Source organism: Denticeps clupeoides, chromosome 5, assembly GCF_900700375.1.
Source record: "Denticeps clupeoides chromosome 5, fDenClu1.1, whole genome shotgun sequence".
Classification (NCBI taxonomy): domain Eukaryota; kingdom Metazoa; phylum Chordata; class Actinopteri; order Clupeiformes; family Denticipitidae; genus Denticeps; species Denticeps clupeoides.
In genome coordinates this window covers 20,676,980-20,694,675 of record NC_041711.1, presented here as the reverse complement: position 1 = coordinate 20,694,675, position 17,696 = coordinate 20,676,980, and the positions used below count along the sequence as shown (strand labels likewise).

At 40.3% G+C, this 17,696-nt stretch overlaps 1 protein-coding gene across 1 annotated transcript in view; it reads left to right on the top strand.

Annotated features, from left to right (window-relative positions):
* The window catches only part of cntnap5l (contactin associated protein family member 5 like), a 48,656-nt gene that overhangs the window by 9,289 nt on the left and 21,671 nt on the right, over positions 1–17,696 (top strand). Inside the window, exons 2-3 of the mRNA XM_028979523.1 lie at positions 2,677–2,787; positions 7,548–7,741. Coding sequence (XP_028835356.1) covers positions 2,677–2,787; positions 7,548–7,741 — 305 coding nt within the window. The remainder of the gene's footprint in view (positions 1–2,676; positions 2,788–7,547; positions 7,742–17,696) is intronic.

Genomic DNA, 17,696 nt, shown 5'->3' with positions numbered 1-17,696 from the left:
ATGTACGTAAAAAAGAACGGGATGGCCTGCTGATTAGCTGAGTTTGTGGAAAAAAGGCACTAACTAGCCAGCAGAACTGTCCCGACCTCATACATTCCTTCCCGAGACGGAGGAAACCACACCGCTAACTGGAGACGTTGGCAAATCCTTCCCATGTGCTAAGTCTCATTAGCTCCATTCTGACCGCCTGACCTTTTTTGTTTCTTATTCACTGGCATTTCATCTCCCTTCATTCCATGTCTCTCCCTGCCCTCCACTCTGTATCACTGGTACATAATAACGTCCCCTGTGTTCCCCCCTTTTTTCTCAGTACGTCAGCACCTGTCATGAGCTGTGCTTTAACAATGGCTGACCTTTAGAGTAATGGTGTCGAGTTCCCTCTGTAGGACAGGTTAAAAGCTGAGAGGACTGGTCATTGTCAAACCTGCACAGCTTTCTTAAGGTTTAAACGTGCACATTTGAAAAAGAGACGGTTGAATTGCTATTGCAAAGATGGGATCTGTAATTCTAGGCCACCAGGAGGCTGTTGACCATTGCCATCCATGTCGTCATCTTCAAGCCAGAGGTCGGCTTGAGGCTTTTCCTTAAGTTTTCAAATTCAAATGTGGCTGTGTGCCTTTTTTGTTTTTTGCTTTGCATGCATCTGGAGTTTCGCAGTGAATGGATTTCAGCATCCTTTCAAAAAAGCACTGCTTCATTTGTGCCATTATCATGCAGGAACCTGTGACCTACAGCGTTGGTGTGTGCTAAGCGCTGGTCTGTCGGTTAAGCTCAGGAAAAGAGCACCAAATCACCTTTGAAAAATGTAGACCCTGGACACTGACATGAGCAGCCTGCATGCATGCAAATGCTCATCTGAAAACACACTTTTTAAGTTTTTTTTCTGCATTGCCTGTTGGTGTTTGGCAGCATCTTTTTTTTTTTTGTATCTATACACTTTCTTTTACATGTGAAATATAAAGGCCAAACTCCAAATCCTCATTGACTCTTAGCTATCAAAGGGGTCTCTGCTTCTTTCCCAAATGCTCTTTTCTTTGACCTTGAGGTTGAATTGCCTGCTCCCGTTGAGTCGGCTCCGCATGCCATGATTTCACCTCCTTCTTTCTCTGTACAGAAGAGCTTTGTGGTCTTTTTTTTGTGAACTTTTCTCTGTAAGAGGCTTGACACACTCTGAAGCACTGTCTGAAGCACTGTCTGAAACACTTTATTGGCCAGTTGCATGGACCCATTGTTCACCATGTATTCACGAGCGTATAAACTCAGATGTACAGTGGCAGAACTTGTGTAAATGTGGCAACTTGTACTTCACGCAAAATAGATGAGTGACTGTGTTTGAGAATTTGAAAAGCAAGAATGAAACTGCAAAGCAGAAGTTCAATGAGCCACTGGATACCCCCTTAATGCAGTGCGTTACTTCCCACTGTATGTATTCCGTGAACATCGTTGGATAATGCTGAGTCTCACAGGTTTGTCTGATGGATTCTGTAAACCTATAAATGCTTGTTTTGGTCTGGTGCCCTGAATACACAAGTACTGTATAACAAATCTCCGAAGGTTGACAGTGAGCGTCGTGCTGACTAAGGTTATCGCTCCCTTGTGGAAACACTGATGTTTCAGCTCCTTTTCCCAACATTTTTTTTTTTTTTATCTAATTCAGTGTCAAATTAGTAATTGTTGTACAAAATGTTTCGGTGGCTGTTTTAGCCATGCCGTGTGCAATGCACTCTAAACTGCTTACTCAACCAATAAATTTCAAATGCTCCCTGGATGGAGCTAATGGCTCCTGATCTTGCAGTTGAGTTCCCATCCAGTGGCAACATTTCATATCTTGCTGCTCAGCTAACAAGCGTAATATGAAAAGAATTGTCCATCAGTTTTTCAGCATGTGAGCAGATAAAAAAAGAAATATGTTACTACATTTTTAACTACTACATTTTTAACTATTTGTTCCTACTAGCCTGACATTTCTCCACAAAATGCTGTTCACAAGGGACATATCAGTCCCAAATGATGTTGACTGAGACCAATTAAAGCAAAAAGCAGGCTGCTTAGATGCTCATACCCAGTGGTAGCTGTAAACGAACATTTTATGAGCCTCTGCAAATCATTTGCATCTGCAGTTGTAGAAGTTTAATTGGTGCATTAATCATCTTTCTTTCTCACTATGCATCATCTGTGTCCTTTCAGGTAATAAGTCAATGTGAAGAGGTTGTCTGACAGCATAATGTCTGGTATAGGACACTCAGCCTTCTATGTCTGATGCTCTGCACAGATATTATGCATAACAGAAACAATGCGATCTTTTTCCATGAATTTTGGATTTAATATTCTACATGAAATTAAAAAGCTTTTAGCTCTGTTTCCATCTTTTAGCAAGTGCTCAACATGTGTGTAATCTCCCGTCTAGGACATGTTGCGAGGCCAGATCCCTGGAACTGTTCAGCCTCCTTAAGGGCAAGCAGGGGCAGGGGTGCAGAAATTTTAAATAAGAACTAATGGTTTCGGGGCATGTGTGTATAATGCTCTTAAATCTCTTAAGATGACAGTGGATGTACAGAAGCTGTTTCAGATGGATTTGCACAGATCAAACCTGTGTCATCAGGCTTCTGTTTTCTGCAGAATTCAGTTTTTCTCAGAAATCCATGTGACTGACACCAGATTCTTTTTCTCCCCCAGACCCCTGTGATGACCCTTTGGTGGCAGGTCTGCCTCAGACTTCCTTTGACAGCTCCTCAAGGTTGTCCAGTAGTCATTCAGCACATTTTGCCAAGTTCAACAGAAGAGAAGGTGAATATTCATGAGTCAGTTCTTTCTTTGCATGTCCTCACGGTGACTGTTTTTAGATTTTTATTTTCATGTAGCATTGCTTCTGACCTTCTGAATCAAGTTGGTTTCCTAATAGAGATTTTACATTTGTGGCATTTAGCAGATGTTCTTAACCAGAGTGACTTAGAACATGCATTCTTGTTACCATCAATTCTGGTTCACTGGGACCCGAACTATTAATACAAATAATTTATTTGTGTGCTAGACGGTTGTAGTTTTCCTTGTACCTTCAGAGGTGGAGGGACCAGACAAGCAGTACTGGAGGGTCAGAGGGTGCCAGGTGCAGAGCGAGGTATAATAATGGCTGTGAGGTAGGATGGTGAAAACCCATGTTTGGCTTTGTAGGTCTGCATCAGTATTTTGAATAGCTTTTCTTTGAATAGTCGTGAGATTACTAGGGACTGAAGGAGGATCTGTGTTGATAGATGTGTTGATAGATAAGGGCGGATCCATCTGATATTGCAGAGAAGGAATGGTGATGTGAGTCAAGAAGGAGGGTTGTTGTCTATAGCTACTCCAAGGTTGCTTGCATTTGCAGAAGGAGATATATGTGAGTTGTCCAGGTAGATAACAAGATCCTGATGTGGCAAAGAATATGCTGGAATGAATATTAGTTTGGTTTTGATGGAACTGAGTTTTAGATGAAGGGGGCACCATCCAAGATGAAATGTTAGTTAGAAATGCAGAGATTTTTATCTAAGCATGTATACCTGTAGGAGGAAAAGAGAAGATAAGTTGTGTGTCATCAGCATAGCAGAGATAGGATAACCTATGTATACCTCACCAAGTGATCTCGTGTAGAGGGTGAAAAGGAGAGGACCGGGTACTGAGCCCAGAGGGACACCAGTGGAGAGTCTGCGTGAATCAGACATAGTTCCTTTCCAAGTCACTTAGTAAGACCACTCATCAAGGTAGGAAGCAAACCACTGCCAAGCTGAACCCCAAATTCCAAGTCATTCAGGACAGACAGGAGAGTCTTGTGGTTGACTGTATCAAATGCTGCAGAGTGATCGAGGAAAATAAGCACAGATGGGAGTTTTGCTAAAGGATTTTGAGGGCAAAAAAAACACTAGACACATGTACTGTACAATGTGGACAGAAGTTTCATGAACTGCAAACAACAATAGAAGGAACGCTGATTTGATGTGGGACCTCTTTCTGTTCCCTGGTTTTCTGTAAGTATATTCCATATTGGGACTTGGACATTCTCTTTTATCCCTTTCTCCCTCTGTCCTGCTTTCCTTTTTGACTTCACTCAGGTGTCATGATTCCCCTTCCTTCTCTGTCAGTTTACAGCAGGGTGCCTCTTCTTGAGAGGGAAAGGCCAACTGTTCATTTTCAGAGGCTGCCAAGTCCCACTGGACGTGGGCAGATAGAGGGATTGATTGTCATTCTCCCCGAGGACTGATATTTCTTTTTCAGACTGTGTGTGCCCAGAAACCCATTCCTCTTATGTTTGTCAAGGTCTACACACTTTCTCTCTGTTTCAGCAGAAACAACTACACCACAGTTACACTTTGTGTGTGTAGAGTTAAAGACCATAGACACATCTGCTTTGTACAGTCTTCCAATTTTTGACCTCAGAACATCAGCTGGTTTAACCATCTCATGCACTCCACTCTTTACGCTACTGTTGTTACATAGTGCTCTCTCTGACTCTGACATGCACTTTTGAAATAAAAACTAGTGTATTGCATATTGTGTGCATTTTGTGGGTGTCAGGTAGCCATTATCAATATGCGGGAGACTCCTGAAACTCCCTGAAGAGGTGGGATGTCTGCTTTATATTGTTCACCTCTCCTTAGCCTCATGACGATAGCTGAAATTGTAGACAGCGCCTATACTTTATTTATTTATTTACCTTTTTTTTTTGGGGTGTCCTGCATTCAACCACTGAATCATGTCTCAAAATACATGATACAATACAAACTGCACAAGTGCAGGTGGGGAAGAGTCTACTATCTATCTATATATCTATCTATCTAATCTATCTATGAAAACCTGTATATTTTAAAATATATTAGGACATAAGGATATTTAAAATCAATTTTAATGATATTGAGGGATCCAAATAATGTAACTAAACAACTAAACAACTTTTTAAAAATGCAATTCTTTTTATGCAATAAAATAATGCAATTTCTGGTGAGGAATAAATTAGGACACCCCCACATATTATCCCACTTAAAATGGTCCAAGCAAATTGAGCCCCAGAGCAGACCGTAAGATGCTCATAGAAGTCATCAAAAAGGCTCTGGCTACTGTCAATGTGAAAGTGCATGACTCTACTATCAGAAAGAGACTACACAAGTTTGACTTTCATGGGAGGTGTGCAAGGAGGAAACCTTTGGTAAGAGAAACATAAAGGCCAGACTGAAGTTTGCCAGAGCGAACGTAGACAAAGACAAGGACTTCTGGAATAATGTTCTTTGGACAGATGAGTCTAAAATTAAATTTTTTGGACACCAGAACAGAAGACGTGTTTGGTGTAAACCAAATACAGCCTTCCAAGAAAAGAACCTCATACTAACTGTGAAACATGGAGGTGGCAGTATTTGGTTTGGGGATGCTTTGCTGCAGCAGGACCTGGCCAGCTCACCATCATAGAATCCATCAGGAATTCTACTGAGTATCAGAGGGTGCTTGAAGATCATGTGAAACCATCTGCAAAAAAAATTAAAGCTGAAGCGGAACTGGATACTGCAATATGACAATGACCCAAAGCATACCAGCAAATCCACCAAGGACTGGCTAAAAACTAAGAAGTAGAGAGTCCTGGAATGGACAAGTCAAGCCCTGATCTTAATCCCATTTTGATGCTGTGGGGTGACTTGAAACGTGCTGTACATGCAAGAAAACCCTCAAACATCTCACAACTGAAAGAATTCTGCATTGAGGAGTGGGGCAAACTTTCTTCTTATCGATGTCAGAGACTGGTAAAAGGCTACCAAAGTTATATCAGCCAAAGGGGGCAACAATAATTATTAGGGGGTAGGGTTTCCTAACCTTTTCCTCCATTAAAATACACATATTTTTGATGTGTTAAAAAATGCACATTTTTGTTGTTTAATTATAATTAAGTCACTTTCTTTTCCAGACATACATACATAAAAACATGATTGGACATTGATATGTGAACATTTCCTAATAAAAAGCTGATTATTTTAATGGGGTGTCCTAATTTTCTCACATGACTGTGTGTGTGTGTGTGTGTGTGTGTGTGTGTGTGTGTGTGCGCACGCTATTTTTTTTTTTTTTTTTTTTTTTTTTTTTTTTTGGATAAATTGAAATGAAGGAAGCTGATTATGGGAAAGATCTCAGTGTGTACTTTGACAAATCCATGTTTCACTCTCTCCTGTGTGGTTTAGCAGGCAAGAAGGTTAGTAGGATGCATGTGATTCGAACATTATATAACATAATTGTCATGATCTGGTCCGGCAGGGGCTTCTCCGGGTTTGGAGTTCGAACCGTTTAATGTTGGTCCTGTGCTATTATGTGACATATGCGTCCTTCATCCTCACCATGTCCAGCCATCGTAACAATAATGTAGCGTTTAGCCAACCAAACGCTGTTGCTAAACGCCCATGTGGACCCTTTGATTTGCTCCAATGAGCACATGGACTGAGTCATGTTCAGTCCATGACTGTCAACTGTAGAAAAATTGATATGCACATTGATAATTGATAAGGGGCAGTGGTGGCCTAGCGATTAAGGAAGCGGCCCCGTAATCAGAAAGTTGCTGGTTGGAATCCCGATCTTCCAAGGTGCCACTGAGCAAAGCACTGTCCCCACACGCTGCTCCCCGGGCACCTGTCATGGCTACCCACTGCTCACCAAGTGTGATGGTTAAAAACAGAGCATTCATTTCGTTGTGTGCATTGTGTGCTGTGCTGCAGTGTTTCACAATGACAATCACTTTGCCTTCATAATCGCTTCGTCAATAATTGGAGAATGGCTAATCATTATCGAATAGAATCATGAGACCAGTTAAGGTTGACACCTCTAGTCCTCATACAGTTAGTAATGGAAACTCCCAGGTTAATACAGCACTTATATTGTGCTACACAGAGGCTTCAATATTGGCTACAAAATCTGCCATTTTGGTTCATTCTGTGTGGTTAGAAACTGTCCTCAGGCAAAAAAAGCCCCACAGTGTCCATAATGCATAAGACTGGCCGAGTGTTATTTGTTGTGTGGGGAAAAAAAATGCTGTAGCCAGTGCCTTACTCTGCAGCACAGACTCTGAACCCTTTATAGCTCCAGGGTTTATGCATTTAGCTATCAAAGGATCTCACATTTCCACCAAAGGCAATGCCTCATCTTCTCCCCATCTCACCTGTTTTCATTCTGCTTACATTTGCTTCGAGGCAGCAAAGTAAACTTGACCTAATGCATCAATAACACAACTATTCTCCACTGATATCTTGCTGTACTGCTTTGACATGCAGCTATTTATATTTTTTTCAGGCTTTGGTCCAGGCAAACAAACAGAAAATATATCGGCAAGGGGAGGCAGATGTCTAGTGTTGGCAGAGCCAGCATTTGAGAGACTTTTGGGATGTTTTTGTAGGGCAAAAAATGAAAGCGCATTTTAGAATGAGGAAATCCAGCAGGCCTTCATTTCCTTGTTAGTATTACAACTGTGTGTGAAGTTGTAGCATCTTTTGCATTTAATTGGTTTGCTCATCAAATGTGTGATCAGAGAAATTCACCCTCTGCAGGTGGTGGTGGCTGGTCCCCAGCCCCTGAAGACCAGCAACCATGGCTGCAGCTCACACTGAGGGATAGGCTGGAGGTCACAGCCATTTCTACGCAGGGCCGCTGGGGCAGTGAGCACTGGGTCAGGCGCTACCAGCTCCTGTACAGCGACACTGGCCACAACTGGAGGCAGTACAGACATGAGAGTGTCTTGTGGGTGAGTGCCAATCAGATGTATTGTATGTGTAAGCAGTCCAGATTCGGCTACATGGTCTACTTTACACCTATGATCCAGATCAGGATGTGAAATGATAAATCCATAAGGTTGTAGGATACCAAATCACAGTTTCATCTACATCCCAATGGTCTGATTACCATTTAATAAATTATATCAATTAAATCAATATAAAAAAATAAAATCAGGCCAACACCTGGTTGCTTAGCAACATACAAAAGTATTATACAAAGTAAAACTTGGTGTATTTATATGCAATTAAATTATTATGCAGTAAGAGTGGTTATCTTTGAATGTGGCTATATAATACAGCGTAACATTTGCTCTAAACTTTGTTAATTTCTAATCTGTTTTGAATCTTTATCTGCCAGGGTTATGTCAGACAGCTTACTAATTACATTTGGACTGTAATGAATGGCCCGGGAAAAATGTCTTTCAGCTCTTTATTTAGAAGAGTTTGGCCTTGATGGAATGCTAATAGGCTCAGACAGCATATGGGTGGAGGCTAGTCTGATCTTCAAAACCAAGTTGAGTTTTTAGGGAATTTATCCCTTGTTGTGTGCACAGAACAAACAATGCAGAGTATGACATGACCTTGCCCAGCATTCTATTATATCTGATTATTATATAAGAACTGAGTGATAACACATATGCTGTGATAGACAGGAAGTCATTTAAAATGTTGCCTAATCTCGCTTTATGAGATTGGCAAAGGAGTATTCTTTATCTTGCTACAGCCATTTTACCCCTTTTGAACTCCTGCTATGTTTATGGCATGTGATGAATAGCAATTGTGCCCCTTTCTCTGAAAAGATTTATCAAGGGTTTCTGGCCCAGTGGAGGAATCCCATCAGCCATGCATCGTTTGGCTGCGCTCTGAAACAATTAAAGTACAGTCAGTGAGCCAGTCATCTCTCACCTCCCATGATGTCCCTGTCCCTTTCCGTCTGCACACCCACCTGCATAACGCATCATGCCGCCACCAGTCCTACCAACGTGGGACAGAATCACGACAGAGGATGACTGAGTGTATGCGAGAGTGTATGAACAGGCCTGTATTTGTTTTTGAGCGAGAGGGGGTAGAGTGGGAGTGAGAAAGTTAGGTGTGAGTGTGTGCTACTGAACTGAACGTGTGTGTGTGTGTGTGTGTGTGTTCTAAGCACCCTGATTAAAGGCATGCTTTTCCATGTCCTTGGAGCTTGTGTATTATGTGTGTAATGAGGCGTAACTCAGGGCATGGTGACATTACAGAGGACCAGAGCATGCTGATGCATCCTTTTCATTCACTGTCCCACGCTGCTATAGAACAAACACAAGCTCCTCTGATTAACAGTGCTATGACCTGTCCTCACTCTGAGTAGGATAAGACCCTATGCCACCTGGCAGGTATATCATGTGGTGTTTCAAGGTTAAACTGTTGGCAGCTCATGATGCTTGTAATAGGCGAAACTTCCCAAATAATAGAGGTGCACAATTCAGAAAACCTCACTATTCAACTTGATTTTGATTCTTGGGCTCATGATTCTCTATTCAAAACATTAATTCATAACACATATTATTTTTTTATTTTCCATCAGTCTGATACAGGGTTCCTACGGTCATTAAAAACCTGAAAAAGTCATGCCATTTGAAAATAAATTTTTGCAGGACCCGAGTTTAGGAATAAATATATAAAATCATGACAAAGTCATTGAAATCTAATTGACACATTAATGTATAACATTAAAGTACTATGCCAATATTTCAGGAAGGACACCATGTGGGGCTATTGGCTTCTTTTCCTGCTGTTTATTTTAATAAAAGCAATAAAACACTATTAAGGCCCCCAAGCTTACTTTTTATTACTGTGGTTTGGGTTTTTTTTTTCATTCCGATATCTTAATTAGAGTGTATAAATAGCTATACTAGTCAATTAATGTGGAAATTAATCAAGGATCGAATCAAACCAATTAGGAAAAACAAATCGTTAGATTCATCATAATAAAAATTATTGATGGTAAAAAATTATTGTTTGGGACAGCTCTAGTGGTTTGCTTTGCTTCCATATACCAGAACTTTCTCAGCCATGTGAAATGCAGCCCTGAGATAACAGTTAAAGTTACATCACAAAAATCTAAACTTTGTTGAGAGTTAAGCCTTTTTTCACATGGGCATCTAAATGGGCAGCCACAATCACTACCGGCACAACATTTTTTAACTTTAAAAATGCACTGCATCAATGCTGAATTGACCACATCTGCATCGCGATTCATCATTGATTAATTGATGAGATTAATGAGGAAATAATCATGAGATTAATTTCAGCACCTCTAGTGGTCAACATATTAGCTACTAAACACGCCTATGGCCTCATTTATGTGTGCTTGAACTATGAAGCAGGAGCAGCTCTACAGCTGTGGTGGGTCAGGCCCACATAATCACAAGGCTAACCCACCCATCCATGATGGAGAAGGAGAAAATCCCATTCCTATTTATATTGCTTAGTTTCTTAGTCAGTTTTTCTAAAAAAAAAAAATCTTTGTACACTTTTGCAGCTGCAGAACATCATGGTTTTCACTTCAGAGCAAGAAAAACGTTGGAATGATATATACCTCCCTTTTAACAGTTCCTGGACCCAGGCCTGGTTTCAAGGCAGTGAGCTTTCATCCATTGAATTTGAAAGAGATTTATCAATAACTAATGACCTCTATAGAAAAAAAATGAAAATTCTGAATTATGATTTAATCCATGTGGTTCAGCCTTTCAGTTCCTTCTAAAATGTCTATTAATCTTCACCTCTGCAATGGAAAGCTGCTTTTAGAGCATTTGCTACCAAGTCTTTCTGTTGCTTGTTCTTTGGTAAGCTTCTCTGAGCGGCCATTAAATGCTACTTGCTACGTGCTTGATTTCTGTTGCTATCATACATATGTTATGTTAGTCCCTCCGGAAATTTGCGATGTTGCAATCACAACTAATTAATGCAAATTCAGTCAATCAGTGCAAATTATTTGCGCTTTGCACTTTTGTCGAACCACAGCAGTACCTCCTACAATTATGCAGTTTCCTAGTGTTCTGCACGAAAGTGGGGGTAAACTAATGTTGCGTGTCCCTTTTCCTTATAGTGACTTCTGCAGCTAGGCGAATTTCATTTGTGGTGAAACACAAATTAAAAAACATCTTTTTTGTTCTACCGCAAAGCACTCACAGAGAGTTGCAGACATGTGCAACCAACCTAGGCTGATGGTGTCCCACTTATTTCAGCAGTTTTACAGCAACCTTCCCCAGAAACTTTTCCTTTAAGTTTCAGGCATTTTAGATCACAACAATCACAAAAGTGTATCACAAAATCCTGGAAAGGACTGTTATATACTGTCTTTTAATGCACTTCTTGGGCCGTAGAAGTGTGCTTTAAAAATGGTGAGCCAATGTCTGTCCTTTTCAGAGGCAGGCACAATTATTTACCATGCCATTACTATGATAAATACTCACTACCAGGAGATTATTACTGATAATACTAATATTCCTGCTTGTCAGTAAGGAGAGGCTACAGGCATTAAAAAAAGTCTTGCCTTCTTCACACAACCAGCTTCACCATGATTTCTTAACATGTGATTTTTAAAGAAACATGCAGTTAAGTTGCTGGAATGAGGCTTTAATGAAAGGATAGCTTTAGGCATACATTAATTACCCTAGTTTAAATTACAAACAACAGTTTGGGTATACTTTTCATTCTCAGCAATTAATTGTTGTTATATATAAAGTCATATACATTTGAGTGTGCACCTTGTATAAAAACCACCTTTGCTGTTCCCTCATTCTCTAAACCCTGCACTGAGGTTCCCCTCTCATCTGCACTAATCTGTTTTAAAAACGGCTGCAGTAGGATAGAAAGGAGCACAGCGTACACCCACTCTAAAAGCTCAAACCGCGCTTTTAAAAGCCACTACTTCTCGCAACTCTTTTTGAGAGGGTTCTGAATTGATCTCAGTGTGTGGAAGCTAAGTGGCTAGAAGTAATTCGGAAAGTATTAAATCACAAAATACTGTATTACGTTATCATAAACTAAAAACAGCTTTCATTTCAGGAAGAAAACGGTTATGCTCAGGAGGAGCACCACTGAGAGATTTAGGTATATTTCGGGCAGCATGGCACTTTTTTTCTTGAATTCAGTGTCAGATTTGTGGCAAATCTTTTTGGATGGTGCCATAGACAATCTAGTCTAATTTTTAGTGTCTGTCCTTAAATTATATCCTCTCCACATCGAACTTTTAAACTAATGTATAACTAAATTTATGTGCTAGAACAAGAACTGGAAGCTACAGTACAAACTTTTAAAAGCAAAAAGGAGAAGCAGCATTTTGAAAATAATTCAATTTTATCCTTTTATACTGTTAATATTTTAACCATAGTTAATGGACAGATTAAGTCATGTCTCGGGGCTCGAGGGGAAAGGAGGAGCGGAAGCGGGACATGATGATAAAGGGGATTTTATACAATATAAAATAAACACCATCTCATGGGCCAAAAGGAACAGGGTTCTCATTTATAAATGTTGCGTACACACAAAACAGGACCTAAAAGTTATGTACGCCTCTGGAGTCTCATTTATAACTGTTGTGTACGCACAAAACAGGACCTAATAGATGCATACGCCTCATTTATAGCCGTTGTATATGCACAAAATGTGACCTAAAAGATGTGTACACATCTTCCTATGCATATGTTCCGATTTATAAAAAAAACTTGATGGCAAAATATATTTACGCAATCTTTGCGACCATGGGTGAAGAGGGTGAGCAAAAACATGAGTGGCATTAGTACATAATATATAATAATATATGTGCACTGCTATAGTGGAGCAGTGTGTGGGGACGGTGCTTTGCCAAGGTGCCACTGAAGTGCCAAGTGAGATATGTAAGTGTAAATGTAAATGTAAGTGCCAAGTGATATATCTAATATATAATATGACTAAATATAGTAAAACATAGAATTCTAATTTTAACTTAATCTATTATTTTAATCTAGGCATGTAAATACTTTATTTATGTAAATTGAAAATATGCATTCTATAAATGTGCAAGTTATTAGAGCTGTAATTCTTAGCCCGAGCTGTTGTCACATTTGGGCTTGATTTTATCATCGTTGTCAGGTTGGGTCTCAAACTCAAACTTAGGGGCTATAGTGATTTGTAAATTTGTTTCAGTGACGCATAAAAGTTTATCACATGCGTTAATTCCTCAGGTCCAGTCGAATCGCATCTTGGTTGTGCATGGTTGTACATAATGTAGGATCCCTGATTCACCCTCCCTGTTTGAAATGTGTTGTCAATCCGAGGTTTGTTCTCACTGTGCATGTGCGACCACTGATGTAGCAGAACATGGAGTCTTGGCTCGTTCAGCTGTGGCAGACACAAGCAAATCTTTTTAACGTGGTCTTGCCTACTTATCATGACTGGAACAACAGCGAGAAAAGTTATTTATAGTGGTAAATCAAATCATTTTTTGTGACCACACCCCCTCTTTTTAAAGTTTAACCATACGTGCCGCTGCCTCTTTTTTTGGATTTCAGTTTTTCTTTTGTTCAGCATGACAAGGAAAAATCGCACAGTGTATGCCCAGCTTAAGTCTAGCGCTCATAACCAAGCCTCTCTGAATTATGTCGGATTTGGTTTGGCTCCGGCCCAACATTTTTTTCTTTTTTTTTGTCATCCTTCTACTGGATAAAACCCTCAAGATTCAAGATTGGTTTATTGTCAGTACCACAGTACAATCGGTAGTTACAGGGACAGTCCCCCCTGGAGAAACACAATAGTAGTAAGTGGGATTTAAACCTGGGTCTTCTGGTTCATAGGTGAGTGTGTTACCCACCCTGAGCAAGCAAACAAAGTATACACATTATAGCGTGTATTGAAATAATGTTTCACACAGACCTCCCATAGTGCAATCATAAAAGCGCACACTAATCTATACTAAATAAAACTAAAGCTTAAATACTATACAGGTTATCTCTATAAGAGAAAAGTATAACTTTTCTGTACAATGGACAGGTGGAACAGCACGTAACTGGACAACATCATGTAGGATGGATATTTCAAACAGGACACACAGGACAAACAAAATGAGTTGAGAGGGGCAAAAGTCAGATGAATAAGGCTGGAAGTGTATTTTTGTTGAGGTGAACAGTGCTCTGGTGACAAGCACAGTTTTAGAAAATGTTCTCTTCTTACTTTTCCCCTCGGGTGCCATGATGCAGTTTTTTAGGTTTACATCAGAGGCTTAAATATTCATGAGGTCATTTGTATTTACCATGAATGCTTGAAGGGGGACATGTAGAGGGTAGAATATGTGGAAAATCCATGTGCGAACAATCCTATGTAGAGGGCAATTTAGTGTATACACTGGCTCACATTTTCATTTGCGTCAGACATAAAAAGGAAGGAAAACAGAATGAAATAAATTAAAGCTGGTTCAAGTATAATAAGCAGCAGTGTAGTTGTTTCTGTTATTTGTAAAAGCCTACCCTGCAAGCAATCTTCGTTTGCTTTTTTTGGACTTTATGGATTCCTCAATATATTACTTTAATTCTTGAAATTGCCGATGCTTAGAATAGATTGATGTAATTTCCCTCCAAGCAAGTTCCTGGTGCAAGGTAATAGCAATCCCCAGAAATCAGCCCATCCCAGGCAGACTAACTGCCTGGTTTAGCATGGCTACCTAACCTTTATCTAACAGACAGAAGCCCAGGTCTGCAGCACCATTCTGCAAAAAAGATTGGGGTTAATCAGTGCAAAGCAGTTTAGACGAAATGTTTCACTGTGAATGCAGATATGGTTGTCGATTCATTTGGGACTGTCTAATTCTAAGATGAACGTGGTCAGCTTGGTGCCTCATTTCTCAGTGGAGGGTCCCACAAATGCCTTATCTGGACTGAATTATTCAGCAGCTTTATTGACCTCCTGGCACTACATATCTTAGTTAAGCATGTTGTCACAAGCAGTTCAGTCAATGGTCAGTTTCTTCTGTCACAACAACGGTTTAAGGGCTAAAAAACAAGTGGTGACGGAATGTTGTTTTTGTTAGAAATGGCAGAATGAAAACTGGAGCATGATCAGAAATCTGAAAAAAGGTGAACACAATTTTAAGACATGGGCAAAATGCTAGGACACTGGGACCAGGAGTAACTAGATGCTACTGAGTAATTTAGAGAGGGGGGATAAATGTCAGTTTTTCTCTGATATCAACTTCTACACTCAACAAATCCTACAACCAGGTAGGAACCGACTCTAATGTGATCCAACTCACTGGTCTAGACAGTCCCATAAGAAACAGGGAGTTGTAAGTTGAACACAAATATGATGGCGCACTGAAGGAATGCGGCGTGGGTTGCAAAAATGTATCTAGGTTCTTTGTCAGGAAATATCTATATGTTATAAAAAAAGTATTTCATCTGAAGTTTGAAACGTTGGTCCCTGGTGACCACTGGCTACAGACTGGCTTCCTAGAATGCAGGACCAAGGAAAAGTTAGTAAGTTCTGAGCCCAGATTAGAACCAGTGTATGTGGAGTAAACTGGGCTTTGGGTGGCACGATGATGAAGTGCTAGTCAGTCCCTGTGGACTGCACCCCATTCCGCTAACCCACAATCATGCTCTTTTTAGATTATGGTGACACCTTGCGTGGACTTAGATTGTTTCTCATTTGGTCTGTATTTGCTGTGGCAGCCCAGGGATTGATTAGTTTAGCCTCAAGTCACCATCAATTGGCCTGAGTTCTCCTGGAACCTCTGGTTGTGCCTTGCAATCCCCTTTTCTTAAAACACACACACCAGTAGATATCATGAGCACACGGTGCAGCATTCCTCCAGAGTTTGCCTGCAATACTTCAGAAGTATAAGCCAGTTCTCCTGGGTACAGTGTAAAGAATGACTAATCTTTCATTGGTCTGAAATATAAAGAAAATAAAAAAACTAAATTGTTACATTGATGGATGGGAAAGTGTTCTGAATACTTAGAAAATCTTGTTGTAATGAGATTTAGAGGCACTAGACAGACAGCACTAAACTAGTTAAATGAATAATAAATGTGCAGGGTGAAAATAGTGCAAATACTGCTGTGCAAAGATAATTCATAGATAATATTACTCAATTTAACAGAGGTAGTGTGTATGTTTCAGTCTAAAGAGTGTTTGTGGAAAGAAGCTGTTGCCCAGTCTGGCAGTGAGGGCTCGAATCAGGATGGCAGGAGGGTGAAGCATGCATTAGAGGGGTGTGTAGAATCCATCACAATGCTGGTGGCTTTCCTGATGCAGCGTGTGGTGTAAATGTCCGTTATGGAGGGAAGAGAGACTCCGATGGTCTTCTTAGCTGTCCTCACTATACGCTGAAGGGTCTTGCGGTCCGATACGGTGCAGTTCCCAAACCAGACAGTCCCTCTACAGGAGGTGGTGGGCGATGTGTGGTGGGCAATGGGCTTTCCTCAGCCTCCGCAGAAAGTAGAGACGCTGCTGGGCTTTATTGGCTGTTGATCTGGTGTTGAGTCCAGGAGAGGTTCTACTCTGGATGAACACAGAGGAACTTTGTGATCTCCCTTCGTTCTCTTCTAAAGTCAGCAATCATCTCTTTTGTTTTGTCCACATTCAGAAACAGATTGTTGACTTTACACCAGTACCTCAGTCGTTGCACCTCCTCTCTGTACACTGACTCATCATTCGTGCTGATGAGACCCATCATGCTGCTGACCCCCAGTCGTGGGTCAACAGGGTGAACAGCATTGGACTGAGCACACAGCCCTGTGGGGAACCTGTGCTCATAATTACAGTAGATAAAACAAGAAAGAAGTACCATCTTTAATGACATTTGTGCATGTGATGTTTTGTCAGGGCTTGTTTAAATCATCCAGAATGAGGAACTAGCATTCATGAGAGCTGTTAATCATCAGGTTCTTCTCAACCACCAGGGGTTCATTCTTTACTTTGGTAAATCTAACAGACTCCTGACCTTATGCTAGGACAAAAAACAGTTTTAGTCACAGATATCTAGGTTCTCTCAAAGAAGCACACATTATTAGGAATCCAGTCTGATTGAATGTCTAGGTTTTCTTTTGCCTGTTTAAACGTTGCATTTCTTTCATGTCGGGTGAGCTGAAACAAGTGAATATTTTGCCTGCAGGTATTTCCACATCAAATAATAGTTTATCTTACTCGGTCAGTTGTCTCTGTTGATGGAACACCACTTTTTAACCTATATAATAAGTTTCAAGAATCTAAGTCAGTAGTCATTGCAAATCAATGGCATTGACTTCCTGAGTTTTACCGTTAGATGAGATTAGGGATGAAATAGCAAGGAACATCCATCACAGCATGACAGCTTTCATTACGCAGCTCTAAAAGGTCAGTCAAATCCAAAACATGTTTATGTATAATTCCTTTGCCCTTTTGGAGACTTTGTTTTGTATCGGCCCCGCCAAAAGACATTTCATAATCCATTACTTATGATAGCTGCACATTCTCTGTTTTTCTCTTGTTCCATACATCTTATTGACCTGTATATAAAGGTATATTGATATGTTGGGATGACAATACCAACACATTCCAACAAGTCAGATGAAGTCAATGTGTGTGACAAGCATTTCTGCTGGCAAATATTGTCACTGTATATGTTTTGTTTTGGCAATTGATTGTCTGGCAAAGTGTAAAGGTAATAATTTAATTGTATGTTAAAAATGATATTCTGATTTGAAGGAACAAAGTACACCTTGATCTGTCTCAAATGGTTTTTAGATTCAGCTGGTTCTAAGGATTTCTACTTTGCATGGATACACTTTTTTTTTTTTTCCCCTCTGTTCCACACTCTTTTGCGCTGTCTTGCTCTGTCTCATTCTCTCTCTCACCCGTCTCCTCTGTAGAGGGTGGGAACAATAGTTAGGCTTTTGTTCTGTGCGCAGATTAACTGCTGTCGTCAGC